This window comes from Prunus dulcis, unplaced genomic scaffold (assembly GCF_902201215.1).
Source record: "Prunus dulcis unplaced genomic scaffold, ALMONDv2, whole genome shotgun sequence".
Taxonomy (NCBI): domain Eukaryota; kingdom Viridiplantae; phylum Streptophyta; class Magnoliopsida; order Rosales; family Rosaceae; genus Prunus; species Prunus dulcis.
The window spans coordinates 21,502-37,444 of record NW_023010049.1 but is presented as its reverse complement, the minus strand read 5'-3'; the positions used below and the strand labels follow the sequence as shown (position 1 = coordinate 37,444).

The 15,943-nt window shown below is 34.8% G+C and overlaps 2 protein-coding genes across 4 annotated transcripts; both read left to right on the top strand.

Moving 5' to 3' along the window:
- Positions 1-7,652: 7,652 nt before the first annotated feature.
- On the top strand, positions 7,653-13,045 carry LOC117612694 (xylose isomerase-like). Of its 3 annotated transcripts, none has more exons than XM_034341357.1 (21): positions 7,653-7,671; positions 8,268-8,351; positions 8,470-8,577; positions 8,896-8,970; positions 9,048-9,177; positions 9,273-9,364; positions 9,524-9,574; positions 10,045-10,121; positions 10,201-10,255; positions 10,368-10,469; positions 10,732-10,783; positions 10,983-11,028; positions 11,110-11,165; positions 11,485-11,536; positions 11,648-11,727; positions 11,821-11,891; positions 12,016-12,056; positions 12,161-12,260; positions 12,385-12,456; positions 12,539-12,616; positions 12,753-13,010. In XM_034341357.1, exons 2-21 carry the CDS (start codon positions 8,286-8,288, stop codon positions 12,786-12,788), a joined length of 1,440 nt encoding a protein of 479 aa, XP_034197248.1. In that variant the 5' UTR covers positions 7,653-7,671; positions 8,268-8,285; the 3' UTR covers positions 12,789-13,010. The 3 variants fall into 3 exon arrangements, with proteins under 3 accessions (XP_034197248.1, XP_034197249.1, XP_034197250.1); XM_034341358.1 differs by lacking the exon at positions 7,653-7,671 and adding an exon at positions 7,688-7,796 and having other exon boundaries at positions 12,753-13,045; XM_034341359.1 differs by lacking the exons at positions 7,653-7,671; positions 10,983-11,028; positions 11,110-11,165 and adding an exon at positions 7,695-7,796.
- Positions 13,046-13,185: 140 nt separating this feature from the next.
- On the top strand, positions 13,186-15,021 carry LOC117612695 (uncharacterized protein At4g14100-like). Its single transcript, XM_034341361.1, has 2 exons — positions 13,186-14,270; positions 14,600-15,021. The coding sequence occupies exons 1-2, from the start codon at positions 13,643-13,645 to the stop codon at positions 14,698-14,700; spliced, it is 729 nt and encodes a 242-aa protein (XP_034197252.1). The 5' UTR covers positions 13,186-13,642; the 3' UTR covers positions 14,701-15,021.
- The last annotated feature ends 922 nt before the right edge of the window (positions 15,022-15,943 follow it).

Sequence of the window (15,943 nt, the reverse complement as noted above, 5' to 3'; positions counted from 1 at the left end):
TTGCGGGGCGGCCAAAATTTGACCCGACCCGAACCGTGCCCAGGCCTAATGATAAGATGGTAGTAGTAGAAATGGTAGTAGGGGGAAGCAAAAATTTTGTGATGGCCTAAAATTAGTCTATTATCAAACGAAATCCACCACTTTTTGTCTTTTCTTTAAAATCAATGAGTTTTTGAATATACCCAAACTTTTATGAAGTCTTTTAAATTCATGATTGAATACATCCAAATTTAAATAGAGTTTAAAAAAATCTAAATTGAATACACCTAAAATTAAATAGACTTCAATAAAATCATGATTGAGTACACTACACACTATTAAATAATGCCAGTCTTAATTTTGATGCATTTGTTTATCTGAGCATCTATCCACTGAGAAGCTACTTTTGGCCTTTAAATTCACGACAAAGCAAATTTAGGTTGTTGAAAAAAATTCAATACACATAGACAAGACCTCTGCAAATTAGGCAGAGGGGGAGAGAGAGAGGAAGCCATAATTTTGACGAACAATTTGTTCTGCTCATAGTCATGCTCATGTTGGGCGTCGTAGCAGCATTGGCTGGGAGGTGGGCGTGAACCTCCTTGACTTTTTATGATTTGAACGCCATTTATTAAAAAATAAATAAAAAATAAAAAAATAATAAAAAGAGGAAAATTTGATGACTAATTTAATGTTAAAAGGGCAATGAAGGTATTTTATCTAATTAATTAAGCTAAATAAATGTATTTGCTGTCAGTTTTAGGTTTTTTTGGAGTTTGTTTATAGAAATTAAATAGTATAGTGTTTTTTTTATGTTTGTTAATTTATTCTTTTGTTTCTTTATCTCTAAAATGAGGTATGTTAGTTAAATAATCAACCTTCTAGTCAATTACAGGGGACATGGATCATTTGGGAAGTAGCTTCGGGGGCCATGGACCATGGAAGCCATTAGCTGCGAAGATAAATTTTTTACGAAGATGCCAATCACCATTGCGTATATACGTTGTTTTCCTTAGTCAGATAATATGTTGTTTTTTTTATAGTAGATAATATGTTGTTTTCCTTTTAAAAAAAAATAATTTATAACACAAATGATGCTGAAAGAGGGGGATTTTAGATGCATAAATAACTCATTTTCACCACTTAAATTACAAATTCCTTACGTTGCTGATGTTGTCAACGCATGCTTCGAAGGAGACTTGGATGACTTGGCTTGTTTGTTTGCATATCGGGTGTCACAAGCACAAGTCCAACTTTAAACAAAATCAAATTGCATGATCTCATATCCTAATCCTAATGGTTGATTATTTTTCTTTTGATTGGTTATAATATCAGAGGAGACCAATTGAAAGCTTCCTTTTAGAAATAATGAGTTCGTAAAGAAAACAATATTAATCCATTTGAAGACTAATCAACAAAAAAGCGAAATTGGAATCTAACTTTGTTTTGGACTATGTCAAGTGTGAGTCCTAGTCGAAGTCGCCGCTAGGGTCCGATTTGAAAGGGAGATTGGTATGATGCCATGCTGTTTATGAGAGGTGGCGTGTGTTCATTGGTTCACGTATCATTGTTTTGACTGTGAAACATGGCATTATTATGTTGGTTTGTTATCTTTAAATCAGGGAATTCGTTATGGATTGAGATGTTAAACAGTTGGATTAGGCGCTGAGTTTTCACTATAATATTCATGGTTTCATGGAATATTCGAACTACCAGGGCAGAGGGGGCCCAAGCCCCAGGCGCGAGTTTCAGTGGGCTTTAGTTGCCCCGGCAATTAGTGGGTCCCACATAACTAGACAGGTCTAAAGGCAAAACGAGTTTGAGTTCGTGCTTGGGCTAGTTGACGTCAGGACTGACATTAGCAACGTAAATTTTTTTAAAAAAAATCGAAAAGAAATCTGAAAAATTCCAACAATTTCAGAAACATTTTTTAAAAACATATCTAGCAATTTTATTATTACTAGCCCCTTGTCAATTGGTTTTATTTTTTATTTTTTATTTTATTTTTAGAATTAAGAAAATATAACATGGGTAGTTATGTTCTGTAAAAGTAGGATCTATTATCTTATTTTGTTTTTAATTTTAATTTTTTTTAATATGAAAAATTTTGATTAATAATTTCAACCCTAAACCCTACAATATTATCCTCATTTAATTAATAATTTCAATTCTTAATATTTGAATTAACCAAGGGCATTTTCTAGTATTTTAAATGTTTCACCATTCTCTGTCTTTTGCTTTATATATATAGATTAATTTCATACATATAAATCAATTAATCCCATGCGAAAATCTCATACAAAAAATCTTATCCAAAAAATTCATTCTAATTTTTATAATAAATATTGACACGTGACAATCAAAAATCTTCTCCAAATTAATCGTTTAAGTAAAAAAAAAAAAGGTTAAAGTGAATAGTATTTACCATTTTTCATGGCAATGTGTGGAAACATAACAAGCATTTTGCAAGGGCTGCCACTATTCACGTGAATAGTAACAATCCTCGTCTTGCCCTTACCTTTTGCCATGACAAATAGGTGAAAGTGCTTTAATGGAGCAACACGTGGGCTTCTAAGGCGAAGCACGCAGGAGCTAGGAGCTCCGTGGGCAATTTATTCCACATGTTGTCCTTAAGGCCCGACCGCATGAGTATTAAGAGTTTTTTGGGCCTTGTTTTTGGCCTTTTGAGCCCATCCACTTCCTTAAGTTGCGAACTTTGTTTTTGAGCTTTTTTGGGCAGGCTCAATTCATATTTGGTATCAACAATTTCTATGACAAATCTAGCCTTATTAACAATTAAAAATACCAGGACCTGCATTAATTAAATTTTTTATTGCATATTTTTAATTTAGGTGTATAAATGAAAAACTAAACAAAATGTGTTTTCAGTTCCTCCACAAATCGAACATGGCAAAGAATCTTCCATTTCCTATCAATTTTTTTTCATTAACTAAACAGGTTCCAAGAGCATAGTAAGGGCGAAAAACCAACAAAATTATAAATCAAATCCAATATGATCAATAAGACTAATCAATCAGTTCAAAGAATATGATTCGAAAGGCCTAAAGCCAAGTTTATTCATCTATATAAAGCAAATGGGCGATATGTTGTTTTTTCTCCTGTGTATGGTTGATGTTGTTTACATGAACAACAAAGTCAAAGAGTCAATATATTTCTTCGGTTTTCTCATCTACTAATGTGTTCTCGATGGAGGACCTGTGTTGTGTGAAATTAGAAGCGTCAGATATAAGATGGATATCAAGTATAGGCAAAATATGACAACTTGAATCCTACACCCAAATCACTTTCGTGCAAATGAGCCAAGAATAAAGTTCAAATTTTTGCTCACAAATACAAAGATCAAAAGGAGAACAACAATAAATTTGCAGTGGCTGAAACAAAAGAGGAAAATGATATTTTCTCACAAAATGCTACAACAAACAATCAACCAAAGAGAAATAAGAGATAGTGTGGTACTCATCCAAAAAAAAAGAAGAGATTTTCGTCAATTACAAATGATGTGAGTCACACTGCCTTCGCTTTAGATGCTTCTAGCTCTCTCAAATGTTTCCAAATGGTGATCTCCACCCAAACAAAAGAGAGAGTTTTTCTTACCAAATGTTGAGGCACACGCACCATAAAATGATAATAAATACTTATATACATGAACAGATGGCTAACTTCAAAACCCTAAGCCACTAAACAAGTGGGCCAAATGGGATTTCTCGAACCCACACAAATAAGCTTTGAATTTATGCCCAATTACAACTATCTAGCCATGTTAGGAGCTTCTGAGGGCCTTTGTTATAAGTATATACATTTTTTTATACAAGCAATATTAGAAGAAGGGAAAATCGAACCTAGGACTTCAAGTGCATGAGTAAAAATTCTTAACCACCTGAGTTACAAACCCCTTATTGTTTGTCATAAATTTTTCTTGGGCATGAAAGCAAGTTTCAATAAACTTGAAAAAATAGAATAGGGTACATAATGTAAGCTCAATAAAATCCTATTAGAGAGATTTATGCATATCTTGTTTTTGGTAACATGACTACTACTATATTGCTCATGCATTCTATTTGCTTAATTTCTATTTGAGTGTGTTATATACTAAGAGCATCCCCAAGGGAGATATCAAATATCAAACATTAAATTTGAATTTGATCTGGCAATTTGACATATAATAGAGTTTTACATTCCACCCGATATGTCAAATTAAAATATTATTTTATTACGGTGTTTATTGGTTTATTAGTTTCTAAGCACATTAATTAAAAAATAATAATAAAATAATAAAATAACAAAATAACATCACAAAGTCAAACAACCAAAAATAACAGTAGGAGAGAGAAATGTTATTCCATTCCACCATGTGTAGGATTTAACATTTCGGTTGGAGTGAATCTCAACTGTTTTTTCAACATGTTAAAAGTACCACGTTGGATATAACATTTGCCTCGGAGATGCTCTGAGTTTCATTGAGTCTTTGTTTCAGTTTTACAATTCCATGATTGAGATGTTTGCTTATAAGTATATTTTAATGTGGTCAAAAGCCAACTCTAATCCCCTATGTGATTAAGTTATGAAATGCTCGAAACTCCATCTTTGTCACCTACTTGGTTTGGTGTCATGTTTATTTATCAAGCAGCTCATGGTAGGAAAGATTTGAGGAGGTGAGAATAATTTTTGAAACTCTTGAGCTATTTGCTTCTTATAATGCTGGAATCCTTTCTCTCTCTTCATTTGCACCATTCTCTTCTTCTTGGCATAGAAACTGCTCCACTTATCTTCTCTTTTCTCTTACACTTTCAGAAAAACCTATCCTTCTCTCATCCATAACTTCAGGACATGTGATTGGGTTGGAGGGAAACAAGAAAGAGCTTTGGGTCTGATTTGCTATTTGGTGTTACTTGCAGCTGTTTGTAAACTTCTGAGGCAGGGGTAATAAAGGATTTGTTATTATTTTGATTCTAATTCCGCAATACATTTAGTTTGACCCTATATGTGTATTATATCTACTTTTCAAGATGATTGTGCTTTGTATGAAGTTTTTGAAAACTGTGGTATTGGTTTGTGTTTTATGAGACCAAGTTTAATATGGTTTTGATCAAAGAAAGTACTTCAAAGGCTTGGGAGGAAAAAAGGTTTTGGAGAAAGGAGTAATCTGAACTGTTGTGAGTTTTAAAGTGTTTTGAGAAGGTCAGACCTAAGGAATGGAATAATAAGGGATTGTGTCTCCCTAGGGTGAAAGAACCCAAACCTAATCAGGGTTAGTTTGTGGTCTACTCGGTGGCCACAATTCAAGATGGTTGCCGTGACCGATGACTAGCCCTTATGAATACGGTGTTGGGTTATCAAGAAAAGGCATTTGTTGAGTTGTGTATTTGAAACAAGAAGGAACTCCCATACTTTATCTCTTACACTATATTGTTAATTTTCCTATTAGTAGTACTAACGCATGATTTTGGTTTAATTCATTGAATTGTTTGAATGCATTCAAAGTGTACGTTGTGTTGGAATCTTGATTTTAATGGATCCACTTTATTATTCCTACGGAGTTTGTGAAGCTCACACTATTTTATCATTTCAGGACAAGAGCAAGGGGATGAATTAGTTAGTATCCCCGAGCTATCTTAAGGAGCTGAGCCAGGAGACTTTGCTTTGCTGGCTGTTTTTGCTATGATCCAGCTTTTTTTTTTTAACATCCTTGTTATGTTACTTGCAAAACTACTTTGTTGGGGGTGTAAATCTGAGTTGGTTTGGTACTCTACTTACGGTGGTTGTGTTGGGGGACTGCAAGTCCTTTTGTGTACTTGTAGCTGAGGATATATTAAGTTTGTAAATTACAGCTTACTAAGTTGTTCTTGCTTAGTGTGATCTCTTTCTCTTTTATACTAGTCACTTGATGTTTAGTTAATAACCAATTTAATCCACCACACATGTCATACTCCAAGTTTTGGGGTGTGACGGAAACCACCCAAGCACCCACATGAATGTAGCAAGCAAACGAAAAACAGCCATGGAAAAACACAACTCATAGCCAAACGAACAAGCAACCTAAGAAAGGAAGGAGGTGGTGCAGCAACCACCTGAGCAAAAGCTCTACACATCTTCCGAGAGGTACCCAAAAACACGTGTTTAAGATTGTCCACTGCATCCAAAGGGTGAGGGTGGATCACAAAGGGAGAGACAGATTTTGTAGAGGTTACACATAGAGAGATAAGATTGTGTAGATCTGGGTTATTGAAAATTAAAAGAGGCATTTAGCCTCAGATGCTCCAGAGAGAGTTTGTTATAAATTTGAAGTGTGAGTCATTTTGTAAGAAAACATAGAGGGTTATCTTTCTAGTGTGTAACCTGTAGGGGTGGGCATCAACCCGGCTGAACTGATGAAACCGGCCGAACCAAGCCATAATTACCGGTTTGGTTTGGTTTTGACTAAGAAAAAGTCAAACGGTTTAAAAACCAAACCAGACCGCATATAGTTTGGTTTGGTTTGGTTTTGAGATTTTATAAACCGGCTTAAACTAAACTGGACTGTTTATGTGTATATTTATTTATTTATATTTTATTTTACATGTGTAATACTCTAATTTTATTAATAACTATATATGAATATTTGAATTGAGCTATATTAATTAGTGAAATATGAAGTTTATGACATTTTGAGCTTTAGGATGGTTTCGTACTCTAGAAAATGATTTATGTAGGAAGCAAGTTGTGAATTTTTTGGTTATAATTGGGCTAACAATGTTGAAAAAAATGCAAAAAGAAAAAGAATTGAGTTTAGGCCCAAACTGACCGAACCAAACTGAACCAATCCGTCTTAAATTGGTTTGATTCGGTTCGATTTCCATTATAACTTTTATCTAAATCGAACTAAACCAAACCATCATATTGTAATTGATTTGGCCGTAATTTTAAAGTGAAACCGATCCAATCCAGACCGTACCTGTCCCTAGTAACTTGTCACCTACACTTAAATAATAAGAACCCATTCCTCCATTTCATTATAGTACAAGATACTTGTCGTCCCTCCCCATAAAGAGCTACTTACCTACCTTGATCGACAAATTATTTATCACGCATAAGCCAACGAAACAAGGACTCCAGGATCAATCTCCATTCAATCTTAACAAGCATGATGGCCATATTCAAACAAACAGAGTCTTTAAAACCCATGCCTAGATTACGTACTCTTCTAGATAGAACTTCTTCCCTACTTCCCTACCGTTAATTTAAAAAAAGTAAAGAAAATAACTTGTTGCTAAATAAGCCCCAAAATCATCAAATTAATTAGCGTTCTGTTTTGGTTATTAATAATTTGATATCGTCACCGCTGAGTCAGACAATGATCATTATCTCATAAGATAAGACAAATTGTTTGGTCACCAACAAGAAATAAAAGCAGCTGTCCAATGAAATTTTGCCTGTGATACAATTACCTCCTCACGTGTAATGTTATCATACGTATTCAGATAATCCTTGTACTTTTTTGTTTTTGTTGGCATGGCATCCTGATTTTGTTCGAGAATCGAGATCATAGGCAGAAGATCATCTTGTCAAGTGACACATTTGCCACTGTTCCATTATCTCTAATAAGGACAACCAGAAGGGTAAACTGGTAAATCAAAACACATGTAACAAATGGTTTGGAAGTTTGAACCGTCCTGATGCTATGGAAGGATAAGGGTGAGCTAATGTAATCCCATTTGGAACTAATTGGAAATTAAAATTCTGCATTTATTTTGGGAAACCAGTTATATATATATATATACAGAGACTTTGTTTCTTTAGCACTGAGCCCATCTCTTTCTGTAAGTTTCTTCTCCCTCTCTGTTTTTGTAGACAATACTCTAAGCCTTTTGTTTTTTATGAAACTGTTGGATATGGTAATTAGAACAAGTGAGTAGTCTAAGCTTTGGGTGCTTTAAAGTTTGAAGCTTTCTGCTTTGATGATCAAATATTTTAAGTTTTGGTGGAAACCCATCTTTTTATGTGCTGATTTTGATGATGGGTATCCATTATAATTGAATAAATGTTTGCCTCTGTGTTATTATGATTGTGAGTCTCCCCCAAATTTCTCATAGAAAGTGTGTGAGTTTATTAATTGATGGGTGGTGATCAGTCGTCTGCTGAGCTCTCCACAGAGGGCTCACTAAATTTCTGTATGGGGTCTCTAGGTGAGAGAGAGAGAGAGAGAGAGGCTTTGTGTGAAACTGATCATGGATTTTTCCCAGAATACAATTATGATTTGTGTATTCGTAATTTATGGTAAATGATTGCAGAGGGATTTGCATGAGACAATGAAAATGAAGGCTGGGAGGATATTGTTGCATCTTCTTTGTTTGAATGTGGTTACCTTTGGAGTGGTAAAGCATCTTCCTCTACCTACAATATTTTCTTATATATACACGTATATATTTCTTGTTTAAACATTTTTTCACTAGAAATTTTTTCTTGTTTTCATCCCTTTTGTCTTGAACGCAGATTGCTGGTCCGCAAACATGTCCTGCATCGGATCTTGAAAGTGGGTGTAGTGATTCTGAAGAATGGAAAGGGGAATTTTTCCCTGGAATTCCCAAAATTAAGTATGAGGTAGAAAGACTTATGAAACATTTCTCTTATCCTTATAGACCTTTTCTGTTTAGAATAATTTCCTCCTATACACATGAGATTCATATAAGTTACCCATTTTTTCAGTTAACTTGATTTTGAGGAACGATTGCATCTGAATATCTTTATGATTTTTCTTAATCAAAAAAATATCTTTATTGTTTTTGTTTGGCCAAACTGTCATTTTGTTTCTTATTAATTTAAGAAAGTTTTTATTACAAAGCTGTTTCATTTATAAAGGCTGAACCTTAGTGGTTATCTTCCACCAAATATACACCATACATATTTTTCGTCTTTCAGGGCCCGTCTAGCAAGAACCCCCTATCCTTCAAATGGTATAATGCGGAAGAGGAAATTCTAGGGAAGAAAATGAAGGTTGGTTCTTCTCTCTAATAAGTTTTGAATTTATCAAGCAGTTAATGGTTTGTGACTGAATTTTTTGACAATCATAGGATTGGTTGAGGTTTAGTGTTGCATTTTGGCACACATTCCGTGGAACAGGAGGTGACCCATTTGGTGCACCTACAAAGAATTGGCCATGGGAGGATGGAACTAATTCTGTGGCTATGGCCAAAAGAAGAAGTAAGAGTATTCTCTGTTATTTAAATCTTCTGCATTTGGCATTGAGGAATATATCAACTAAAGAAATATTTATATTTGTGTACCTGAAAATGCAGTGAGAGCCAACTTTGAGTTCATAAACAAGCTTGGAGTCGATAGGTGGTGTTTCCATGACAGGGATATAGCTCCTGATGGAGAAACCTTGGAGGTGAGTCAATTTTTAAGGTTACTTTACTGCTGAAATTTATGACACTGTTTAGAATGTGAGAAAAGAAGGAATGAGATGGGAGATTACATTTTCTTTTCATAGAAAGTACAGATGACACAAAACTGGAAAGTGTTCATTTACCTTGTATGTTTGTTACAGGAATCTAACAAAAACTTGGATGAAGTGGTGGCCCTTGCTAAGGAGCTTCAGGTATCAGGAACTGATTATATGAGTCAATTCACATAAATTATAAAGGCAATCCTTTTTCGTGCAAATTGGAGTTCTGTTACAAAGGCTTGAAGACGTGACAGAAATACTTAAATCTTTGACCGCAATTTAGCTAGGGCTCATAGGTTGTTTGATGTTCCTTTTCTAGTCACATGACTTTGCAAATGGATTACGACCAAAAAAAAACAAAAACAAAAACAAAAACAAAAAACTTTGCAAATGGAATCGATTGTACTTTACCTCCAAAACCCCGTGGTAGTCAAAATTTTCTATACTTAATTGCTAACCAGGTGAAGTGAAAAATGTAAAATGTCTTGAGTATTCACAAAAACCAGCATTCTTATTTTAGCATTTTCATTGTTTTCAACACCTTTGTCTATTCTATAGATGCCAACTTGTTTGTGTACATATGTTTCAAGTATAAGAAGTCATCTCCTTAAATGTGACTGTAGGGAAGCAAAATTCGACCTTTGTGGGGCACAGCTCAGCTGTTTCTGCATCCTCGCTACATGCATGGTGGTGCTACAAGGTAATCTTTGTATTAAATATTTAATATACTCTGTTCTTGGACACATTGCATGGACTAATACACTCAACATGCTTTACAGCCCTGAAGTAGGTGTATATGCATATGCTGCTGCTCAAGTTAAGAAAGCCATTGAGGTGGGTGTTGGTGTGTGTAATAACAATTAATAAAGTTAATTGTTTGCATGTATGTAAATTTGTAATGTTGTTATTTCTTTGAAATGTCTCTGATGTGTTACATATCCTGCAGGTCACACATTATTTAGGGGGCGAAAATTATGTCTTCTGGGGTGGCCGTGAGGGTTACCAGAGTCTCTTGAATACTGACATGGGACGAGAGCTTGATCATCTGGTGTGTTTTATTTGCAGATATTTTAAACTATAAGCTTCCTTTCATTTATACATTCAACTTCTGTCTCTTTTAATTTAATGTATTTTTTTTTTTGCTTGATAAGAATTCAACTTTTCTCGAGTAAACCATCTTTTGGCAACTGTAGTGCAAACCTACCAAGGGATCTGCTTTATTTATGTTACCATATTACTGTGATCTATTTATTGTTTTCATAATGATGCCTTCCTCGTTACTTAGTATGAGCTGTGGTTTGTATTTACAGGCACGGTTTCTTGAAGCTGCAGTTGCCTACAAGAAGAAAATTGGATTCAATGGTATACTTGTGCTAAATCTATGCCAATGCATTATACCAGATAGTTTTATAACTGACTTTAGTTTTTCACATTTACTGAGAATAGTATGAATGATTTCTCAACACTCCTTTTGAATTTTTATTTGTTTAATTATTATTTTTTTCATGAATTGCTTTGCTTAGGAGAGCTTATATTTTTCTTTCCCTTCGGTGCCATTCAGGAACACTGTTGATTGAACCCAAGCCTCAAGAACCTACCAAACACCAGTATGCTGCTTGCTCGATTACTTAGTAATTTAATATGGTTTACACTCATGTGTTTGTTTACCTATGAGTTGATTATGTTAGGTATGATTGGGATGCTGCAACATCTGCAAATTTCCTTCGAAAATATGGCCTAATAGGTGAATTTTTCACATACCCTCTATATTCATGAGTCACTTAACTTTGTTACTTTTAGTTTTTGTTTCAGCTCTAAAGTTGGCTGTATGAATGAGATGAATTGTGGAATTTCGTATGGTACAACAGGTGTTTTGTATTTGGTTTTTGTACGCCTGTTGGACATGCCATTTCGCACCTTACTCCATTTATTTGAATTATTTATGTAAAAGTTTTGCTTAACAGTGTAGTATCCTTCCTTAAATTGGAACTGGAAGTGCAAAGCCATTGAAAGGTATTTTTCCGAAGTAATCCTCAACCTTGTCATCCCTTTTCCTTTTGTAGGAGAATTTAAACTTAACATTGAGTGCAATCATGCCACGCTATCTGGTCACAGGTACATCACAGCTTGTGTCTTACCTCATCTGAAGCAAATATTTACTTCATGTTTTTCCCTAGAGTTTTGTGAGCACATGAGAAAATTTGAAATACTTTGTGTTCTTTGCAGCTGTCACCATGAGCTTGAAACTGCAAGACTCAATGGTTTATTAGGAAATATTGATGCAAACACTGGAGATCCTCAGACTGGTATAGCATACTTGTATTTTTTTTTTGAATTTATTGGTACTGAACCAATCTAATAATGAAATTTATAATATGGTCATTTTGTCATTGTCACAGGATGGGATACAGATCAATTTCTCACAGATATTGCAGAGGCAACTCTGGTTATGCTCACTGTAGTAAAGAATGTATGTCAGAGATGAATCTTTTTCGCTTTAATGTTTTAAGTTTTAAAAACTTGTCATTGGTTGGGCATGCAATTTCATGAGCTGAATCTGTGTGTGTGTTCCTTCTTTTTCCCCCTTATCACAGGGAGGAATTGCACCAGGAGGATTCAACTTCGATGCAAAATTGTCAGTTTCTGTCTTTACATTTGATTTGTCTTTGCATATTGTGATATCTGTTATGCTGGTACCTAAGTCCCCTCTTATTTTGTTTTGCTTTTTTACCTCTTTAGACGGAGAGAAAGCACAGACGTTGAGGATTTGTTCATTGCTCATATTAGTGGAATGGATACCCTGGCGCGTGGGCTCCGAAATGTTGTGAAGCTCATTGAGGTAGTGTGTGCATCCCTGTGTGTGTGCAGACTCTCCATTATGTACTTCTCAACGAATCTTATGATTTGTTTCTACTTTCTAATCATGGTATTATATCTCTTCTTTTGTGAATTACAACATTAAGGATGGTTCTCTGGATGAGCTTGTTCGCAAGCGGTATGAGAGTTTCGATACAGAAATTGGCGCGCATATAGAGGTAACAATTTTCAAACACTTCGTCTCATTTTTTGGTTTTAAATTGCCTAGATGGCTAATGCACGGTAATGCACCTTGAACAGGCTGGTAAGGGTGATTTTGAGTATCTTGAGAAGAAGGCCATAGAATGGGGTGAACCCAGAGTTCCTTCTGCCAAGCAGGTAATTTGAAATATACATTTTGTTTAAAACAATTCCTTCGATCAAAGAAATACAAAACTTTCGTTTACATATTCCAGTGAGTGATTATTTTTGCCCGAGATACAATGTAACAATAAAGTTCTGGAATCTGTTTCAGGAACTTGCGGAGATGCTTTTCCAGTCGGTTTTGTAGACATGCAGTGCAGCATAGGATAACAAAATTAATATATATTGTAATCATTACCAATAAAGGACACACTTTGTTTCTGAAAAACATACAAGTAACCAGTTGATTCAGATCCTTGTAACCGTCTAGAACTTGCGTATTGCTTGCATAGGATGATATAAAATACTCATGTCCATGGTAGCGTTGACATTGAGCTTTTAAGCTGTGATTTGGTCATTTGCTGTTGAAGTTCCCCTTTTCTATTTCAAGAAATATTTAGTGCATGAAATGGAGCATGGTTTGGCTTGTATTCTCTCTGGACCAATATGTGCTGTTCTATGATCTTAGCATATGCTTAAACCCTCTTAAAGAAAATCTTGGTGGATTTCAGAACATGTTACTTAAAATCAGTTAAGTCATGACTTGGGGAAAATCAGTAAGGTCATGACTCGGGGAAGTTGTGATTAGGAATAAAGGAATAGTATGAGATCAACTATTATTCCTAATCAATTTAACTCTTGGTTTTTCAGATATTTGATTTTGTATAATTTGGAAATCACAAAAAAATTTTATTCTCTATTAGTAAATGCAAGTAAAGTTATGAATGGAATTAAATTTATGTCATGTTTACTTATTAGGAATGGGGAAGATATGAATCGGGGAACTTGGATAGGGGAATCAAGAAATTGGAATTGAATGAACCTACTCTAGGAAGTCAGAAATTGGAATATTCTCATTCTGTGTAAGTAAACTTTATTAACAAAACACAATTAACCGTTGAAGTTCTAAGCTTAGGGAATTTAACATAAACAAATAATGATTCTCTATGTAACCCAATGAGCTGCAATTCATGCCGTAGAAAAAGAACAAACTAATGTAGGATGGGCCCCTTCTTGTATATGGGTAAAGCGAACACATCTTTGCTTCTCCACCGCTCAGTTGTATTATCCACCTCACTCAAAACTCTATATAAGAACCCCAAAAAGACAAAAAAAGACGAAAAAAAAATGTCCAGCACCAGAAGAAGCAGAGAGAGAACGATGAAGCAGCTCAATCTGGCACTACAAATATGCTTAACGACCTCTCTGATACTACAGTTAGTCACTTGCTCAAACTCAACCCCAACGCCCAACCCATGGCCAGACCAATTCCATGCACTTTTGTTTATGAACTTGAGCACAACAAAGCTGCAGCTCAGTGACCTCTGGTATGACTGGCCTAAGGGCCGAAACGTCAACATATTTCAGAAGCAGCTGGGTGAGGTTTTGTACGACGTAGAGTGGAACAACGGCACGTCGTTTTACTACACCATAGGGGAAAATGGAGCATGTGAGGTTATGGAGTTTGAAGTTGGCATTCCTAGGCCTGATTTTCTTCTTGATGGGGCACACTATCTTGGGACTGAAGTCACAGATGGGTTTCTTTGCAATGTGTGGGAGAAGGTGGATTTTATTTGGTATTATGAGGATGTTTACACTAGGAGGCCAGTTCGCTGGGATTTCTATGATGGTACGTATGTGATTCATCTTAATTACTTGCAATGTTTGTTTACATTTTCCCTTTATTTCCAGGAAATGCTATTAGCACGTACGTATGTTGCTAGATTGACAGTCTTATAAGATAACATTACACATCTAACAAGAGAATACTACCTTATTTGTATTTGTTTAGTTTTTTAGATGTATACAGAGAGACTATGAACACGTATGTAGCTATATTGACCGTATGAGAACATAACATTGCGAATATCTAGCAAGAGAACATTATTCTTATATGAATTTGTTTTTATTTTATTTTTAATATAATACAGAGACTAAAAATTTGATAACATATTGCAGGAATATCTAGTCAGGTGATGACATTTGAGGTTGGTGCAGTTTTGCCAGATTCAGTGACTCAAGCACCTGCATACTGCTTCAACCAAGAGAAAGATGCATAAGCTTTAGAAAGTAAATTGTCAACCAAGAGAAAGATGCATATATGCTTCCCCTTGAAGAAAACCTTTTCTGAGTTGTGACCCATAGAGTCTATGGAGTGGATTATTGATCTCTGTTGTTAGCCAGTATTATTAGCTTATTATCAAATACACAGACTAATTGAGCAACTAGGAGCAGAAAAATTATGTCGAAATAATTAATCTTTGTTCCGAACAAATAAGTTTATCAAACTCAACAAGGCAGGTCTGCTGTTTGTGTCCCATGTAAAATTAGTTTTATCAAGGGTAGGTACTTGGTAGTTGGTAGGGGTGGACATGGTTTGATTCGGTAGTTTTCACTTTACACTAGAATCAGAAGCGATACTATTCAACAAATATGGTTCAGTCCGGTTTAAACCAATTTCGGTGCGGTTTTTTTTTTTTTTTTTTTGGCCGATTTTGGACCGGATTTTTTTAAATATAACTTTTAAATATTTTTTAAAATTTAATTTACAAATTACAACTAAAATGTTATTTTTTGGGCTTGAAAATTCACAAATAACTCAATTTCATGCAAAGATAGATGATTTGGCCTAAAAAAAGGGAGGTGCTTTGAAGTTGGGCTTAGGGAAATATTAGTTATGAGATTAGAAATTTAGCATTGGACTTTAAAAAAAATTAAAAAATACACACCTGGTCCGGTTTGCTTTTGTAAGGTGTGAAACCATCACTGTAATTAATTTGAATCGATCTGGTCCAGTTCGGTGCCGATTTGTTGACTTTTTAATCAACACGATTTTTTTTCCTCTAGTTTTTTTGGTCTGGTACAGCTCAATGTTCTGTTTTTCTAGTCTCGATGCCCACCCTTAGTAGGATATGAATCTTCTGCTATGATTTCTTCTGTCATGATCTGCTTAACTTTCATCCTCCACATGTCATCTCATTAAAATTTAATCTAAGAGATTTAAACTAGACACATCATCCTTAAAATAAACCCAATTTATTCATGATTAAATATGAAATTTTATAATTTTTTAAATTAAAAAAAAAACCGTTAACTTGTGGAAGGAAAGTTTCACACCTTACAAAATCCTAAATTTTGATGAGGTGGTATGTGGAGAATGAAAGTCAAAGAGATCATGACAGAGAAAATCAGAACAAAGGATATGAATCCCCTAGTAATAGGGCTGGGCATATTCATCGAGAAACTAGTAAAATCGGTTTGGTTTTTAAATAATTATTTTAAAAATTCGTTCTTAAACCAAAC

What these genes read in the sequence shown, in the direction of transcription:
- LOC117612694 (XM_034341358.1), top strand. Translation starts at nt 8,286, where the DNA reads ATGAAAATGAAGGCTGGGAGGATATTGTTGCATCTTCTTTGTTTGAAT. An exon ending in ATGTGGTTACCTTTGGAGTG is followed by an intron (nt 8,352 to 8,469) that starts GTAAAGCATCTT and finishes TCTTGAACGCAG; the next exon opens with ATTGCTGGTCCGCAAACATG. An exon ending in TTCAACTTCGATGCAAAATT is followed by an intron (nt 12,057 to 12,160) that starts GTCAGTTTCTGT and finishes TTACCTCTTTAG; the next exon opens with ACGGAGAGAAAGCACAGACG.
- LOC117612695 (XM_034341361.1), top strand. Translation starts at nt 13,643, where the DNA reads ATGGGCCCCTTCTTGTATATGGGTAAAGCGAACACATCTTTGCTTCTC. An exon ending in TCGCTGGGATTTCTATGATG is followed by an intron (nt 14,271 to 14,599) that starts GTACGTATGTGA and finishes AACATATTGCAG; the next exon opens with GAATATCTAGTCAGGTGATG.